The sequence below is a fragment of the Odocoileus virginianus genome, chromosome 15, assembly GCF_023699985.2.
Source record: "Odocoileus virginianus isolate 20LAN1187 ecotype Illinois chromosome 15, Ovbor_1.2, whole genome shotgun sequence".
NCBI lineage: Eukaryota > Metazoa > Chordata > Mammalia > Artiodactyla > Cervidae > Odocoileus > Odocoileus virginianus.
Window position 1 is genome coordinate 60,002,255 of NC_069688.1, and position 17,270 is coordinate 60,019,524.

General features: G+C 36.1%; 1 protein-coding gene across 4 annotated transcripts in view; it reads right to left on the minus strand.

The window, feature by feature from the left end:
* CNBD1 (cyclic nucleotide binding domain containing 1) overlaps positions 1-17,270 on the minus strand; it is a 467,325-nt gene that overhangs the window by 13,215 nt on the left and 436,840 nt on the right. For all 4 annotated transcript variants that reach the window (XM_020915691.2, XM_020915698.2, XM_020915693.2 and 1 more), the window contains one exon: positions 5,538-5,597. In XM_020915691.2, the coding sequence (XP_020771350.2) occupies positions 5,538-5,597 (60 nt within the window). The remainder of the gene's footprint in view (positions 1-5,537; positions 5,598-17,270) is intronic.

Genomic DNA, 17,270 nt, shown 5'->3' on the forward strand with positions numbered 1-17,270 from the left:
AGTCCCCCAAAGGTGGGATTACAGCAGTTTATATCCTTACCAGTTTTAATATGTACATTTTTGGTTGGCTCCTGTTCTTAAAATATGTCATTTCTAATCAGTCACTTTGGAGAAAGAAATGGCAACCCACACCATATTCTTGCCTGAAGAATCCCAGTGCCTGGCGGCTGCAATACCTGGGCTCGCCTAAGAGTTGGACAGGACTGAAGCCACTAAACAAAAAGCAGTTTAAAGGTCACAATGTTTAACTTAACATTGTGTTAAGTCCTGATGGCTTCTCTTGATCTTCAGTTTAACCTCCACTCTTGCTCATGCCCCCTGGCCGTTTTACAATGGACCAGGTATGAGGGTTAAAGATTAATGATCATCAGTTGTTTTTCCCTCAGGCATATGGAACAGAAATTAATTGCTGCTCTTCCCTAGATCTGAGTGCTGATAATTTATCAGGCCCAAATTCCGGGAATTCTGGACAAAGGGTATAGCTTTAGGTTAATGGAGCGAGATATTCACTGAAAACAAGAGGAGGTCTTAGAGTCCTATACTGACTGCCTAGTAATTTCTACCTCATCAGCACCTAATCTCACAGACATCAGGAAATTCTTGTGTGTTAAAGCCAGTTCATATCTCATGAGAGTCAAATGGGCACATCTCTTTCCAACTGCATGAACAGTGACATCATGTTTGGAGCTTGAAATTGGCTATGAAGAGATGATTTGCACCATGAAAACAGGGTTTTTGTTTGTTTCTTTGTTTTGCTTTGTTGTGAGAGGGAGAGGAGTAGTTTACTTAACATGTTGATTAACACACAATTGTGTTCTTATTCAGTCACTCTTTGTGACCATCTCTTTGCAACCCCATGAACTATACCACACCTCTGTCCTCCATTATGTCCCAGAGTGTACTCAAATTCGTGTCTATTGTGTCAGTGATGCTACTAACCATCTCATTCTCAGCCACCTACTTCTCCTTTACCTTCAGTCTTTCCCAGCATCAAGGTCTTTTCCAATGTGTTGGCTTCTCACATCAGATGGCTAAAGTTCTGGAGCTTCAGCTTCAGCAACAGTCCTTCCAATGAATATTCAGGGTTGATTTCCTTTAGGATTGACTGGTTAGATCTCCTTGCAGGCCAAGGGACTCTCAAAAGTCATCTCCAACACCACAGTTCAAAAGCATCAGTTCTTTGGTGCTCAGCCTTCTTTATGGTCTATCTCTCACATTCATACATGACTACTAGAAAACCATAGCTTTGATTGGACAGACCTTTGTTGACAAAGTGGCATCTCTGCTTTTTAATATGCAGTCTAGCTTTGTCATAACTTTCCTTCTAAGGAGCAAGAGTGGTTTAATTTCATGACTGTGGTCACCATCTGCAGTGATTCTGAAGCCCAAGAAAATAAAATCTGTCATTGCTTCCACTTTTTCCCCTTCTATTTGCCATGATGCGATGGGCCTGGACACCATGATCTTAATTTTTTGAATGATGAGTTTCATGGCAGCTTTTTCACTATTCTCTTTTACCCTTATCAAGAGGCTCTTTAGTTCCTTCTGCTTTCTGCCATTAAAGTGATATCATCTGCATATCTGAGGTTGTTGATATTGTCTAGCAATCTTGATTCCAGCTTGTGATTCATCTTTTTTCAGTATGAAAAGGCAAAAATATATGAATCACACCATTGTGTACACCTATGCATTGGTTCATACAATTTCTAATTGGTTTTTAGCTCCAGTTTTATAACACAACAACAACAACAAATCTATAGAATACATACATTTCTAGCTGTATTTCTATATACATTTCTAGCCCTAGAAAGGATAAATATCTAAGTTCACAGTCTCTTCTTGTTAGTGTAAGTATAAGGTCTATAAGTAAGTAAAGTTGCTCAGTCGTATACGACTCTTTGCAACCCCATGGACTGTAGCCGACCAGGCTCCTCCCATGGGATTTTCCAAGCAAGAATGAATACTGGAGTGGGTTGCCATTTCCTTCTCCAGAGGATCTTCCCTACCCAGGGATCGAACCCGGGTGTCCTGCATTGTAGGCAGACGCTTTGCCGTCTGAGCCACCAGAAAAGTCTATTAGGTCTATAGACTATTAAAATGAAATCTGATGTTCCCGTTGACACAGAATTTTTTTTTTTTTTTTAAGGTCTAGGTGTTAGGTAGTTAAATAGGAGAAAGGAGTTCAAAATGGCAGTGGGTAAAAGACAAAGAAAGGAAAAAGGTCGTGAAAATGGAACACAAGAAGATCAATGGACCAGAATGATAACCTCATGTGAAACAAACATGCCTCCTTCTCGGCCAGCCCAATTTGCATAGGGCAGGCTCAAGGCGGGAGGGAGACAAACATATAAAAGGAGGAAACCAAGACAGATTGAGGTCTCTCCTTTGGGGTCAGCTTGCCCTAACGCCTCAAGGGTGTACTGTCCTTTGCTTGTTGAATAAAACTGAGTTGTAACCAAGCTGTAATATTGATCTGCTGTTTCAAATCTTTGCTGCGGCGATTCAAAACCAAGGAAATTACACGGTCCCCAGACATAGGTGTTACCATATAGAAAAGAAATCAATGTTGTGCCATGGCTACTCCTTGGCTCTATAACAAATCTTGTCAGGACTTATCATCAAATGTTAAGTAACAGAACATGTTTAACAGTAATTCCTGTGACAGATGAACTTGCAAGCAATCTATATTTAAGGACTTGAGAAAACAGCAACAACCTTAAGGACAACTTTGTGAATAGCTCTTCTTAAATTGTTTCCACAATAAACTTTAATAAATCTGATAGTCTTACACATCCGGCTAGAAGTTCTATGAATCATTTTCTAAATATGCAGTTGGTAGAGAATAATTGAATATTATAGTTAGTTTAGAAATCTCACTAGAGGGTTAAAGACAGGAAATGAATTTTAAGTGAGCTTAGGAGACTGTTGTAGGCTAATAAACACTCAAGGAAAGAATCCAATCTACAATCTACTCTACCTTGAAGGAAGACTAGGCACATTCATGGGCCAGGTACACTCAAGTCACAAATCCTAATAGGTAAAACACAACAAAATAGAATAAAAACTGTAATACTTAAAAAAATACTTTAAAAGCTTAAAATACTTTAAAAAAACCCAAAACCTAATATTTAAAACACAATAAAATAAAATTTAAAAATCCTAATAGTTAAAAACAATAGACAAGAGATGTGAATCTTACTGCATGAAGTCAGAATTAACGGTCCTTGAAGGGTAGAATTTTGCATGTAGCCAAGTCAGAAATGTAGGGGAAAGAATCTAGGTTATAGGCGACATTATACAGGAATCTGAGATGAATTACTGTATTTTAGTATCATGTTACCACCTTTTTGCTAATATGCATATAATTTAAATAGTGACGTGACAGTTTTGGTTAGACCATATGGGGTCAAGGGAGAAACAAATGATGTAAACCTTGATGCCTAGCAAAGAATGAGAAAGAAGATGATCTTCCCTCCCCATGTTTCCTTTGATGAAAAAAAAAATGCAGCCTTCTTAGTTCTTGGGACTGTGTTCCCTTACCTGCCCATTTGTATTTTTTCACAAACTTTTGATACTAATAAACTCACTGTTTGCCTATCCACCTTATCCCTTTGCCTCATCCTGAATTTTTTCTGTGATGAGGCAAAAGAACCTGGGCTTCAGTAAGTCTCAACACCAGGTGAGCCATTCTAATTAGAAGACAGAGGATTTGAGTCCCCTCCTAAGGTGGGGATTTTGGGTTCAACTCCTGATCTAAGTCCCATCTGAGATGGAGTTTTGTTTCACAATAACAATGTTTCTACAGCAGAAAATTATTAAAGGAAAAAACAGCTTGGCAGAAGGACTTTGAACTCCCAGATTTTCCAAGGATTCCCTCATAGAATTGGAGTGACATCAACAAACTTATGACACCCTTATTCAAGATCATTTCAATAGCAAAGGCATCTGCTGGTAGTGTGTATATAATTCATTCATTTTTCATAATTATCGAGTTCCCATTATGTGACAGGCACTGTGCCTGTCAATCTCTTTCCCTTATTGAAATTACAGTGTAGTAGTTAAACTGAAAATTAGCAGTTATAAATTAATTCAGGTAAAGGTGTTTTAGATAAGAGAGAGAATGGTCTTTTAGAGAATTGAAAGTTCAGCAGACAGGAGATTTTGGTAGGGGCAAAATTCTTACAAAATAATAGGCAAATTATCTTTTTAAAAGATTTAGATTTCTTCAAGGAAAATTGGAAAATATTAAAATAGCCTTATTTATTTATTTATTCATTTATATTTTGTGTGTAAGCATAGAAATGATCCTAACTTTATTTTAGAAAGAACTAGAATTTAAAAGAAAAAATACTATATATTTCAGTAATAGATTTAACCTTATATTTTTGGTAAATTATAATATTTGAAGCAATGAAAATTCCCAGTGGGAGTAAAATCAAAGCTCATTGACAAGAATATGAGAAAACATAAAAAAAGAGCTTATCCAGAAAACTGAATTAGAAATTTACTATGGCAAGAGCAAGCTGTCATTCAGCCCAAAGATGACACTGTTGCGCATGGTTATAGAAGGTAGTATTTTGATGTAGGGATTCATTCTACCTTTTGTTTCACTGTTCTCTCAGCAGAAATAATATTTGAAAAATCTTTGTAACACATTTGTCTTTTCTAAGTATGAGGTAGATTCCCCCACCCCACACGACTACAGCACAGAGTAGAGACATTTTCTAGGCTTTACGTCTTATAGTAGCTGAGCAGCACTTACCTGTGGTGGGTTGAACTGTTTGAAACACATTTACCCTTCCTTCTTTTTATTGGAGGTGTCTATCAGAGCATTTTTGAAAAATAAGATGTCCCATTTAAAATGTATGAAATTTTTACTCCATACTGATGATGTGGTGTCTCACACAATACTCTACTGTGTTAGTCAGAAAAAGAAAGAGTTTGCTACTCTAAAAGGTGGTGCATTGTCTTAGAACTTTATTTTGTGTTCCCTTTGATTTTTTTTTTTTTTGCACATATCAGAGCTTGTGTGTCTCAGTTGTGACACAGCCTTCAGAGTTATACCATTTTTGCTTTTAAACATACAAATATTTAGTGATATACACGAATAAAATATTTACAACTGTTTTACCCACTGTTTCACTGGAAGTTATACTATCTCTGTTTCTTGAACAATTTCCTTAACCTCCAGTCTTTGGTTTCCTCTTCCATAAAATAAGAAAAGTAATCACAGGAGTTCTTGGGGTTAAATGATGCAGCATACACAATTTAAACACACAGTAGGTACTAAATGCATAATCTTCCCTCTAAGAGAAAAAAAGGTTACTACAAATTTATTTGATATGTTTCTTACACAACAGTATTAATATATAAAGAACAATTGATATTTTAGTAAAAATATTGCCTTTAACATCCTTTTATTATAATAAAAAATTCACTTTCTTTAATATTCATACTCTTTGGAAAAGCTATTACTAATTTAATGCAGTTTGAAGAATAGCTATCCTAAATATTTGTTGCAATACATGGTATTGTACCTTGAAATTTTTCCATTCCCTCTTTAGTTCCTTTTGCAAATATTCCTTTTTGACGTCCTCCTATGGAAAAACATAAGGTTAGATAAGTTAAGTGAGCCAATATTTCTTTTAATTATTTAGTCTCTGTATGGTGATTCAATGCAATGCTCATAGCAAACAACTTCTTTCAACGACACAAGAAACAATTCAACATATGGACAGATGGTCAAAACTAAAATCAAATTGATTTTATTCTTTGCAACATGAGATGGAAAAGCTCTATACAGTCGGCAAAAACAAGACTGGGAGCTGATTGTGGCTCAGATCATGAACTCATTATTGCAAAAGTCAGACTTAAATTGAAGAAAGCAGGGAAAACCACTAGGTCATTCAGGTATGACCTAAATCAAATCCGTTATGATTATGCAGTGGAAGGAACAAACAGACTCAAAGGATTACATCTGACAGACAGAATGCCTAAAAAACTATGGACAGAGGATTATAACATTGTACAGGAGGAAGTGACCAAAACCATCCCCAAGTAAAAGAAATGTAACAAGACAAATTAGTTGTCTGAGGAGGCCTTACAGATAGCTGAGAAAAGAAGAGAAATGAAAGGCAAAGAAAAAAAGGAAAGATGTGATACCCATTTGAATGTAGAGTTTCAAAGAATAGCAAGGAGAGAAAAGAAAGCATTCTTAAGTGAACAATGCAAAGAAGTAGAGGCAAACTGTAGATTGGGAAAGGCTAGAAATCTCTTAAAGAAAATTAGAGATAGCAAGGCAACATTCTATGCAGAGATGGACACAATGAAGGAGAGAAACTGTGTGTACCTAACAGAAACAGAAGATATTAAGAGGTGGCAAGAATACACAGAAGAACTACACACAAAAGGTCTTCATGACCCAAATAACCATTATGGTGTGATCACTCACCTAGAGCCAGACATCTTGTTGTGTAAAGTCAGTTGGACCTTGATGAACAGAGTAGTGCAGATGATAGAACTTCAGCTGAGCTATTTGAAATCCTAAAAGATGATGCTGTTAAAGTGTTGCACTCAATGTGTCAGCAAATTTGGAAAACCCAGGAGTGGCCATGGAACTGCAAAAGGTCAGTTTTTCATTCAAATCCCAAAGAAGGACAACGCCAAAGAATGTTCAAACTACCACACAATTGCAATCATTTCACATATGCTAGAAAGGTAATGCTCAAAATTCTTCAATATAGGCTTCAACAGTATGGGAACTAAGAACTTCCAGATGTACAAGCTGGATTTAGAGAAAGCACAGATTAAATTGCCAACATCCATTGGGTCATAGAAAAAGCATGAGAATTCCAGAAAAACATCTACTTCTGCTTCACTGACTACACTAATGTCTTTGATTGTGTGGATCACAAGAAACTGTGGAAATTCCTAAAAAGACAAGAATACCAGACTATCTTACCTGCCTCTTGAGAAATCTGTATGCAGGTCAAGAAGCAACAGTTAGAACTGGACTGTTCTAATTGGAACAATGGACCGCTTCAATATTGGGAGAGGAGTATTTCAAGCCTGTATATCGTCACCCTGCTGATTTAACTTCTATGTAGAGTACATCATGTGAAATGCCGGGCTGGATGAATCACAAACTGGAATCAAGCAGTATCAATAATCTCATATATGCATGAAAAAATCCTAATATCAGAAAGTGAAGAGGAACTAAGGAACCTCTTAATGAAGATGGAAAAAAAAAAGTGAAAAAGCTGACTTAAAACTCAACATTCAAAAAACTAATATCATGGCTCCAGTTCTATCACTTCATGGCAAAGATGAAGAGAAATGGAAACAGTGACAGACTTGAATATTCACTAGGAGGACTGATGTTGAAGTTGAAGCTCCAATACTTCAGCCACCTAATGCAAAGGCCGACTCATTGGAAAAGACTCTGATGCTGGGTAAGACTGAGGGCAGAAGGAGAGGGGGGTGACAGAAGATGAAATAGTTGAATGGCATCATTGCCTCAATGGATATGAGTGAGTTTGAGCAAACTCTGAGAGATAGTGAAGGATAGGGAAGCCTGGAATGCTGCAGTCCATGCTGCAAAGAGTCAGACATGATTGAGTGACTGAACAACAACAAATTGTGATTCAAACCTTGCACATGTATAACTGGAGGGCTGGAAAATAATAGTAGAGGTCAAATAGACACATGGTAGAAAGATATGGGATAACCAATTTGAGCAATACCTCATGTATTTCAGAGTCACATGTTCAAAGATAAACAGTGTCTTGAAACAAAGTTTTACTGGTAGCTTATAATGAATAATCACCAAATATATAAGCAATTTAATTATATTTATATAAAGAGACACTGAACACACACACACACACATATAAGCAATCTTTCCATGCACTCTTTTATTTTAATAAAACTTTGATTTTATAATATACAAAACTAAGAAGCAGGAAGACAAAATTAAAACTGTTTCCATTTTAAAAATAAAGATTTGGTCAATATAATCTCTGTGCTGCTATGTGTCACTATGTTATTCCATTTCTTCTGTGAATATCAGTTATTTGTTTGTATTACCTTTAAATTCAAAGTGTGACTATAGTGAGTGAATATAGGTGTACATAGGGTTTCTAAGGTGGTGCTAATGTTAAAGATCCCGCCTGCCAGTGCAGGAGATGTAAGAGTTGCGAGTTCTGTCCCTAGATCAGGAAGATCCCCTGGTGGAGAGCATGGCAAGCCACTCCGATATTCTTGCCTGGAAAATCCCATGGACAGAGGAGGCTGGCCAGCTACAGTCCATGGGGCCACAAAGAGTCAGACAGCTGACTCAGATAGCCTACAGTACACACATATATTGAATAAATGCTTATATAATATGTACCTAAATATTAAAAATCACCAACTATCTTACTAATAGTCTCCCAAAGAGTCTTTAATTATCAAATATAAAAGGTCACTTTTGCATTTTAGGAAGATATGTTTGCATTATATTTATACATTTTAGAAGAGCACAAACATGAATATTAAAGATATATTAAGCAGCAAAAAGAATGAACCACTTATTCCAACTATTCATATCAATACCTGTAATAGTACCTTTAGCTTATGTATGATCAAAATAATTCAAATTATAGTGAATTTGTTTTATACATTATCATGTATAATAAGGATATTAATGACATGTAATGTACAGCAGCTTGTTTCTCTTCTGGAATATGTTCTTTCACATAAAATTGTAAGTTTCCAGTTCAGCATGATGGATAATGATTTGTTGTAATTTATAAAATAATCAAATAAACAAATTAATAGAGAGAAGTCACATGAAGTATTCATCTTTCACCAAAATACATGAACACAAGCTACATTAAACATAATTTGAATCTTGGGAACTCAGCAGACACATAAGTACCTACCTTGTTCATTCTTTATGTTTTCACTTTAGTATTCAGAAAATATCAGCTTAAAAATATTTCCCAAGCAGTAAATGCTGTATAAAATGGATTCTGTTTTTATTTTGAGATTTGTGATAGTTTGGCATTCTCCTTTGAAACTATGCCTAAAATGACTCCCAGTATGAAGCAATCCTTAGGATTAATTGTAGTGGCTATGAATTTACTGACATTAATATTCCTCATACAGGGATACTCTGCTGGATAACTTCACATTATTGAATAACTAATGACCCCCTTCTCTTTTGGCAGTCCAAATGAGACATCCTTCAGTGAAAACAAAACACAGATGTTCAGCATTAGCAGAAGTCCAGGGTGACACTCTAAACATATGCAAGGAATGGAAACCCTAGATCCTCTCTTATGTGTAAGAAATTCTGACAAGTGACTGTAAAATTTCCTAATAGCATCATTTGGTTTTGTAAGAGTATAATTTTGTTTATGTATCAGATAATAATATCCTCCCAAATTCCAGTCCCTACATTGATGCCAAAACTCTATTTTTTCACAAATAAAAGTAATGATACATTATATTTAAAAAATCATGTTTGTCTTCAGTATTTTCATACCATTTTACATAAAATAACAAAATAAAAACTATAACATGTAAAATATAATTTATCTTCACTATCAAAACAAATCTTTAAATTAATATCTTTTGTCAAAAAATTCTAAGTGGTTTCCTTCATTGTTCATTTTTAGCTTACTCAAATACCTTCTCAGTGTGGACTGCCTTGGTTCAATTCAAGTGGAATATTTGACATTGTACACTTAATTAATTTCTCCCCACTAGAAGCTTTGTGAAGGCAGTGAGTCATTTGACTTATTTATCACTCTATTTCCAAAGCCTAAATAGAGGACAGAACAGGCGCTCAATAAATATTTGTTAGTTATACAAAAGAGAAACAAAAATTCAAGTGCTTCTGTTTGTTCGCTTGCCTGCCTTCCTTCCTGCCTTCCTCCCTTTCTTAGTTTAGTGGGTGAGGTCTCATCCTCCCCAAGTCAGTGTAACCATGCTCTGAGCTTAATAAACAATGGACACTATTCAAGTAAATTAAGACTCTACCCTAACCAACCCCTTTATAAGTGAAACTTCAGCAAATTATTTTTAAATCAAAGAATAAATCACACACTATAAAATGTACTTTTCTTACATTATCTGTTTGATGAGCTTTCACCACCCAAAACAAATTAATCACCCTGGAAATTTCCCTTATAACAATCTTTTTTTCAGTCAAACCCCTTTTCACAGAAGCAATTGCTATCTTACTTCTACCACTGTAGGTTATTTTTGACTATTTTACTAAATGAAATCATATACTATGTCATCTTTTTTTGCTTCTAGTTTTATTCACTTTGCATAATATCTATAAGATTCTTTATATGCTTTCTTTATGTGTATCAGTCTATTACATTTTATACCAAGCAGTATTCTATTGTTTTAATGAATCATGGATAGCTAACTAACTTTGCTGTTGATGGATATTTGGGTTTTTCATTTCTTGTTATTAAGACTTAAAATACTATGAACGTTCTTGTAAAAATATTTTTTGTATTCATTGACCTTTGTATTAAATACTTAGGAGTAAAAATACTGAGTCATCGAGTAGATGTATTCTTAACTTTATTGGACATGGCAAAGATTCTCAAAGCTGGTTATAAAATCTAATGCTTTTCATCCTGCTACTATGCAGCACGTGCTAGCTACTATGTGCTAATCTATGACATCAAGGTCATTAAACGCATTCTTCTATGCTTTCTTCTAGAAAATTTATGGTTCTAGGTTTTATGGTTATTTTATCTCTTAAATGATGATTATGATGATTTTATTTTTATAGAATGAGGATAGGATTATTATTCATTTTTCCATATAAATACTCAGTTATATGTTCCTTTTTTCATTTTTAAATTTTAGCCATTCTGCTACATATAAAATAGTATCCAATTGTGGTTTCACATTGGATTTTTCTATTGATTAATGCTACTGAACACTTTTCATGTGTTTATTGATCACTCCCATATTTTATTCTGTGATGTGTTTGTTCAAATCCTTTGCTATTTTCAATTTAGTGTTCCATTTTATTGCTACTGATAGAAGAGTAATTATGTCTCCTGGGAAACGTATATGTGAGTCAAGAAGCAAGAGTTAGAATCAGACATGGAACAACTGAGTGGTTCAAAACTGGGAAAGGAGTATGACAAAGTTGTGTATTGTCACCCTGCTTATTTAATTTCTATGCAGAGTACATCATGTGAAATGCTGGATTGGTGAAGCACAAACTGCAATCGAGATTGCCAGGAGAAATAACAACAACCTCAGATAGGCAGATGATACCACTCTAATGGCAGAAAGTGAAGATGAACTAAAGGACCTCTTGATGAGGGTAAAAGAGGAGAATGAAATATTTGGCTTGAAACTCAACATTCAAAAAACTAGGATCATGGCATCCGGTCTCATCACTTCATGGCAAATAGAAGGGGAAAAAGTGAAACCAATGACAGATTTTATTTTCTTGGGTTCAAAAGTCACTGTGGATTGTGACTGCAGTCACAAAATTAAAAGACACTTGCTCCTTGGAAGAAAAGCCATGACAAACCTAGACAGCATATTAATAAAGCAGAGACATTACTTTGCCAACAAAAGTCCCTATAGTCAAAGCTATGGTTTTTCCAGTAGTCATATTCAGATATGAGAGTTGGACCATGAAGAAGGCTGAGCATTGAAGAATCAGTGCTTCCAAACTGTGGTGCTGGAGAAGACTCTTGAGAGTCCCCTTGGACTACAAGGATATCCAACCAGTCACTCCTAAAGGAAAGCAGTCCTGAATATTCATTGGAAGGACTGATGCTGAGGCTGAAGCTCCAATACTTTGTCTGCCTGATGTGAAGAGCTGACTCTTTGGAAAAGGCTCTGATGCTGGGAAGGATTGAAGGCAAAAGGAGAAGGAAGAGGCATAGGATGAGATGATTAAATAGCATCACTGACTCAATGGACATGAATTTGAGGAAACTCTGTGAGATAGCAAGGACAAGGAAGCCTGACATAGCACAGTCCATGGGGTTGCAAGGAGTCAAACATGACTCAGCAAATGAACAGCATTTATTAGTATTAATTCTATTGGTTAGCTTCTTAAATTTATAATATATAAATAATTATTGAAACTTCTAGATTTTTTTCTCTAAGCAACCCCATCCATCATTCTCAAATACCTTAATATTTCCTATCAGCAAGAACTTTTCCTACATACTCATAATCATCAAAATTAGGAAACTCATAACAGGATTAAGAAGCTGTCTGCCTAACTTTTCTACTTTTTCTTAAATATTCCTTTCTTCCTTTTATAATACATATGTTATGGGGGAGTTACTTTAGAAATGCTTCGTTCCTCTTTGCATCTTCAGCCCCGATTATTTATTTGTGTTTGGAAACATGGTTTTCAATTTTATTCAAAAGTTATAATCAGTATTATACATTGATGTATAATTTATAGTGTAAATAATATATATGGTATACATACTATATGTAGATAAATAATACTATATATATTCAGACTCCAAGCAGCGGCTGCTACATGCGCTCATTGCTGCGGAGTGTCCCTCTCCCAAGCTCCCTTAGTGGATAGAACAAATCTGTATATCTGGTTAAACCAACATTCAGTACTTTCAACTTCAGAGTGCTACTACAGGTTTCTTTCTAGTTTTCTTTTTCACTTTTACAAATTGTAACTAACTCCTTTCAGTTCAGTTCCGTTCAGTCGCTCAGTCATGTCCGACTCTTTGCAACCCCATGAACTGCAGCACCCAGGCCTCCCTGTCCATCACCAAGTCCCGGAGTTTACCCAAACTCATGTCCATCCAATCAGTGATGCCATCCAGCCATCTCATCCTCTGTCGACCCCTTCTCCTCCTGCCCCCAATCCCTCCCAACATCAGGATCTTTTCCATTGAGTCAACTCTTCACATGAGGTGGCCAAAGTATTGGAGTTTCAGCTTCAGCATCAGTCCTTCCAATGAACACCCAGGACTCATCTCCTTTAGGATGGACTGGTTGGATCTCCTTGCAGTCCAAGGGACTCACAAGAGTCTTCTCCAACACCACAGTTCAAAAGCATCAATTCTTCGGTGCTCAGCTTTCTTTATAGTCCAACTCTCACATCCATACATGACCACTGGAAAAACCATAGCCTTGACTAGATGGACCTTTGTTGGCAAAGTAATGTCTCTGCTTTTTAATATGCTGTCTAGGTTGGTCATCACTTTCCTTCCAAGGAGTGAGTGTCTTTTAATTTCATGGCTGCAGTCACCATCTGCAGTGGTAACTTCTCTAATAGTGAGTAAACTGGCTTAAATCATCCTTAGCATATTTATGTATTTGGTTAATCTTCCTGTAGGTGATCAATTTTCTATCTCTAGCACTGTTCACGTCCTCCTTAGGGAATTCCCCCCAAGGAAGCCCCATCTCAGACATCCTACAGTGGGCCTGCTCCTGTTATGCCAATGCCCTGCTCAGAAATCCTGGATATTCACACTGCCCACAGCTGGATCTTGCAAATGGACAGACAACAGCCTCTTCAGTGCCTCCTACATGACAGTCCGCACCTTGTTCCCTCCCTTCGGAAATCCTCACCCCGTACAGACTCCAAAACTAGGGCTTGGCAGCACCCTATGCAAGTAACCTGCTTCCCTCCTTAAGCTCCAAATTCTTGCATGACATTTCTAGACCCTCTGGAAGGGATCTACCCACTACCCTCTCCAGGGCTGACACCATTTAAAAGGGGCAGCCCTCCTAAGTGGGCAACCTTCTCCAGCTTCAAAAGCTAGGTATCAGCACCAGCTCGCTACATCATCTTTAGGCTGCACATGTTCTGACACTGTGTCTGTTGCCCTTCTGCAGGGAGGCCCTCCTAATCTAAAGTAATTTTTATTTAAACTACAGTGAATTTACACTAAAAATATATATCTTATGTCTTGATAAATACTGATGATGCTTTCCGATAAACATAGTAAAAAATTGTGTCTTTTCTGGCTTCCAATAGAAATACAGGCAAAGCACTGTAAGAAATTACAAGGTTTATTTCCAGTGCAGCTTGGCAGGGATGGCTGGTGGTCCTGCTTTGCACAGCTATTCAGGGACCCAGCCTCTCCCATCACACGGCTCCTTCGTTCCAGAGGCCTCAGAGTCCTCGAGGTCCTCTGAATCCAGAACCAGACAAGAGAAGATGGAGAATGAAGGGTCATGCGTGGGGAATCTGAAAACTGCAAGAAAATCTGAGAAACGTCATCTAGCTGTGTGTTCAGGAGGAAAGTGAAAAGATTTTGTCATATAAACAGCTAATTTCATCACAACATTATGTTTTGGCCTTTGTGAACTGTAAGAATAGTTTATGGCTGATCATATAGAAGAAAAATAGATACAAATAAAATTTTTGTAAAGTGTATGTCAATTAAATAATGAGTTGTTTTAACAAAATGGAAATATGTCATTGAACAATAGAGAAATTCTAATCAATATTGAGACTTTTAAACTCTTTTTCTTGGTAGGTGATATATTGTAATGATTTTTTCAGATTTTATTAAAAGGAGATTACATGAGGCAGCTCTATATAAGATATAACATGAATTTTCTCTGATTCCTTTTAAAATAACCCTTAAGAAATCATCCAATTTTAGTGCTGTGAGAAACAGACCGATGAAATCATCTACAGCTTAAAATATTGAAGATGCTATACTTAGGTAGCAAATATTAACTCTTTTTCCTTCTTTCTACCTAAAGTGTTCTAATCTTACCCACTTAAGCTCTCAAACCTATCACAAAACATTGCCTCTGAAGAAATAAAGCACCTGGAAGGAAAGAAATTGGTAACTGCACATATACTTTAAAAACCACCTCTAATTGTTTACAGTGAAATTCAGTCTTGTGATTTTAGATGACAAGATTAGAAAATTAGATTCTTGTAATTTAAACCTAACATCCATTTTCCAAGAAAGCATTAATATTGTCTGACAGATTAAAGAAACACAAATAATAATCAAATTATGTTGTCCTCTTTTCATAATTTTAGGAAAGCATCCATTTAGAGTATTGCTAATAAATAAGAGAGTGATTATTTAACAAATACAACAAAAATCCATTGTTTAGCAAAAGCAAAACACCAACAAACTTTCTAAAGGACCTAATCTAACCTTGAGCAAAGACACATGACTTCTGATCCTTGTATTTGTGTAGAAACAACATTTAGGAAAAGATTATGGAATCTTTCAGATGGAACCTCAGACATCATTTTATTAGCACCATAGTACTGGCTTCTTCAGTGGCTCTGTGGTAAGATTCTGTCTGCAATACAATGCAATGCAGGAGATGTGGGTTTCATTCCTGGATGGGGAAGATGCCCTGGAGAAGGAAATGGCAACCCACTCTAGTATTCTTGCTTGGAAAATCCTAAAGACAGAGGAGCAAGGGAGTCTACAGTCCACAGGATCATGAAAGAGCTGGACATGAGGTAGCGACTGAACAGTAAATAGTATTGTAATTTTTCTAAGTTTCTTAACACATGGAGTCCCAGTCTTAACTTGAACACTCCCATGGGATGGGGTTTCAGCAGTTCACAGGTGAGCAAGGGCCACTGGTGGATATAAAGGACCTAATAAAATGTCATCTTACACTGGCTTGAAACAAAGTTTCTTATGACTTTTAACTATTAATTATTATTCTATAACCTGGACAATGAAGACATTTACACCTTCTACATGAAATATTTTTTATAACAATGATTGGTATAATGTAATTTATTTTCTTTATTGTCTGTGCCTCTGTTAATATCAACTCTTTAATATTTCTAACTAAATTGTCAACTCTTTTTTCAGAATGCCTGTGCTGTTCTTAACCAGAAAAACATATATGAGAAACAATGTATTTGGCATTTGCAATGTCATTTGTCACTTAAAAATGTGCACTAATACCCCAACAATGAAATTCGTTTGAACTTCAGATCTCTCATGCAATTTCAAATAGAAGTCTTATTAGGTTTATATTCTTACTTATACTTATTATTTTGAAAGAATGGTGATCTTGTCAGGTCACAAAATTTGGCATGCAACCTTAATTTCTTAAGGAAAAATAATATTATTAGGCAAAATATTCAATAGGATTTGAAGTATTGGAAGTTGTTTTATAAAGTAAAACATTTTAAACTTGTTTATGCAAATATATGGGTTTCCCTGAGACCTCAACTGGTAAAAATTCCACCTGCATTGAACCCAGGTTCCCGCATTGTGGGCAGATTCTTTACCGTCTGAGCCACCAGGGAAAGCCAAGAATACTGGAGTGGGTAGCCTATCCCTTCTCCAGGGAATCTTCCAACCCAGGAATTGAACTGGTATCTCCTGTATTGCAGGTCGACTGAGCATTTCTCCACACTCACATTCAAGTGAAGTGAAAGAAAAATATTAAAATAAAATCAAATGGATAGTAGTATTAGAGAGGAGAGCAGAACAAATCAGTAAGATATAAGAGAGAAGGCAAATATGATGTACTAAACAAAGAAAATGATAATTGCATATAAATCAATATTAGGTATATTAAAAAAATAAGTTTTCCTACATAAGGAACGTTTGCTTGTGTGACCAGTCAGTTCCTAAATATACTCAGTGGTTTCTTTGAGTGTTTCTTCACAGTCAGAGTTGTTGACTTTAGTATGGGTCTTCAGAATAAAGTAATTCCACAATTAGAAGGTGAATTGGGCGCTCTCATATAGAAGAAACTCAGAATAAGTTTTGGCTCAGAGAAACAGAGTAGCATAGAAGTTTCCCAGCACTGTGCTACTATAGGCCCTGAACATGTGAGGCCTGAGGAATCCACAGCCAGACACCTATCAGTGGTATCAGCGATTTCCCCCCCGCTACCCACAGTTTCCATCTAATCCCACAGAGCTGCAGAGCCTTCAAGCAGATTCCACGTTTCTTGGCTTTTTACGAAGTTCACGCTGGTTTGAACCTAGCACTCCAAATGTCAGTGTGGAGTCTCATATGTAAATATAGACATAAATTCAAGAACCATAAAGTATATGGGCCATAATAGATACATTTGATGCCATATTATGTTGTTGGAAATTAAAAACATAACTGGTTTTTCTTTTAACACTTCCAAGAAATAGTAAAATGGATATAGTTGATGATTCACTCTTAAGTTATAAGATTGGACTGAGGTTTTATCTGACATTAAAAAATAAGAAAAGAAAGAAAGAAAGAAAATGAAAGGAATGAGAATAAAGTTAGAAAGTTGAAAACCAAATCTGGGATTTTCAAGATTCATGG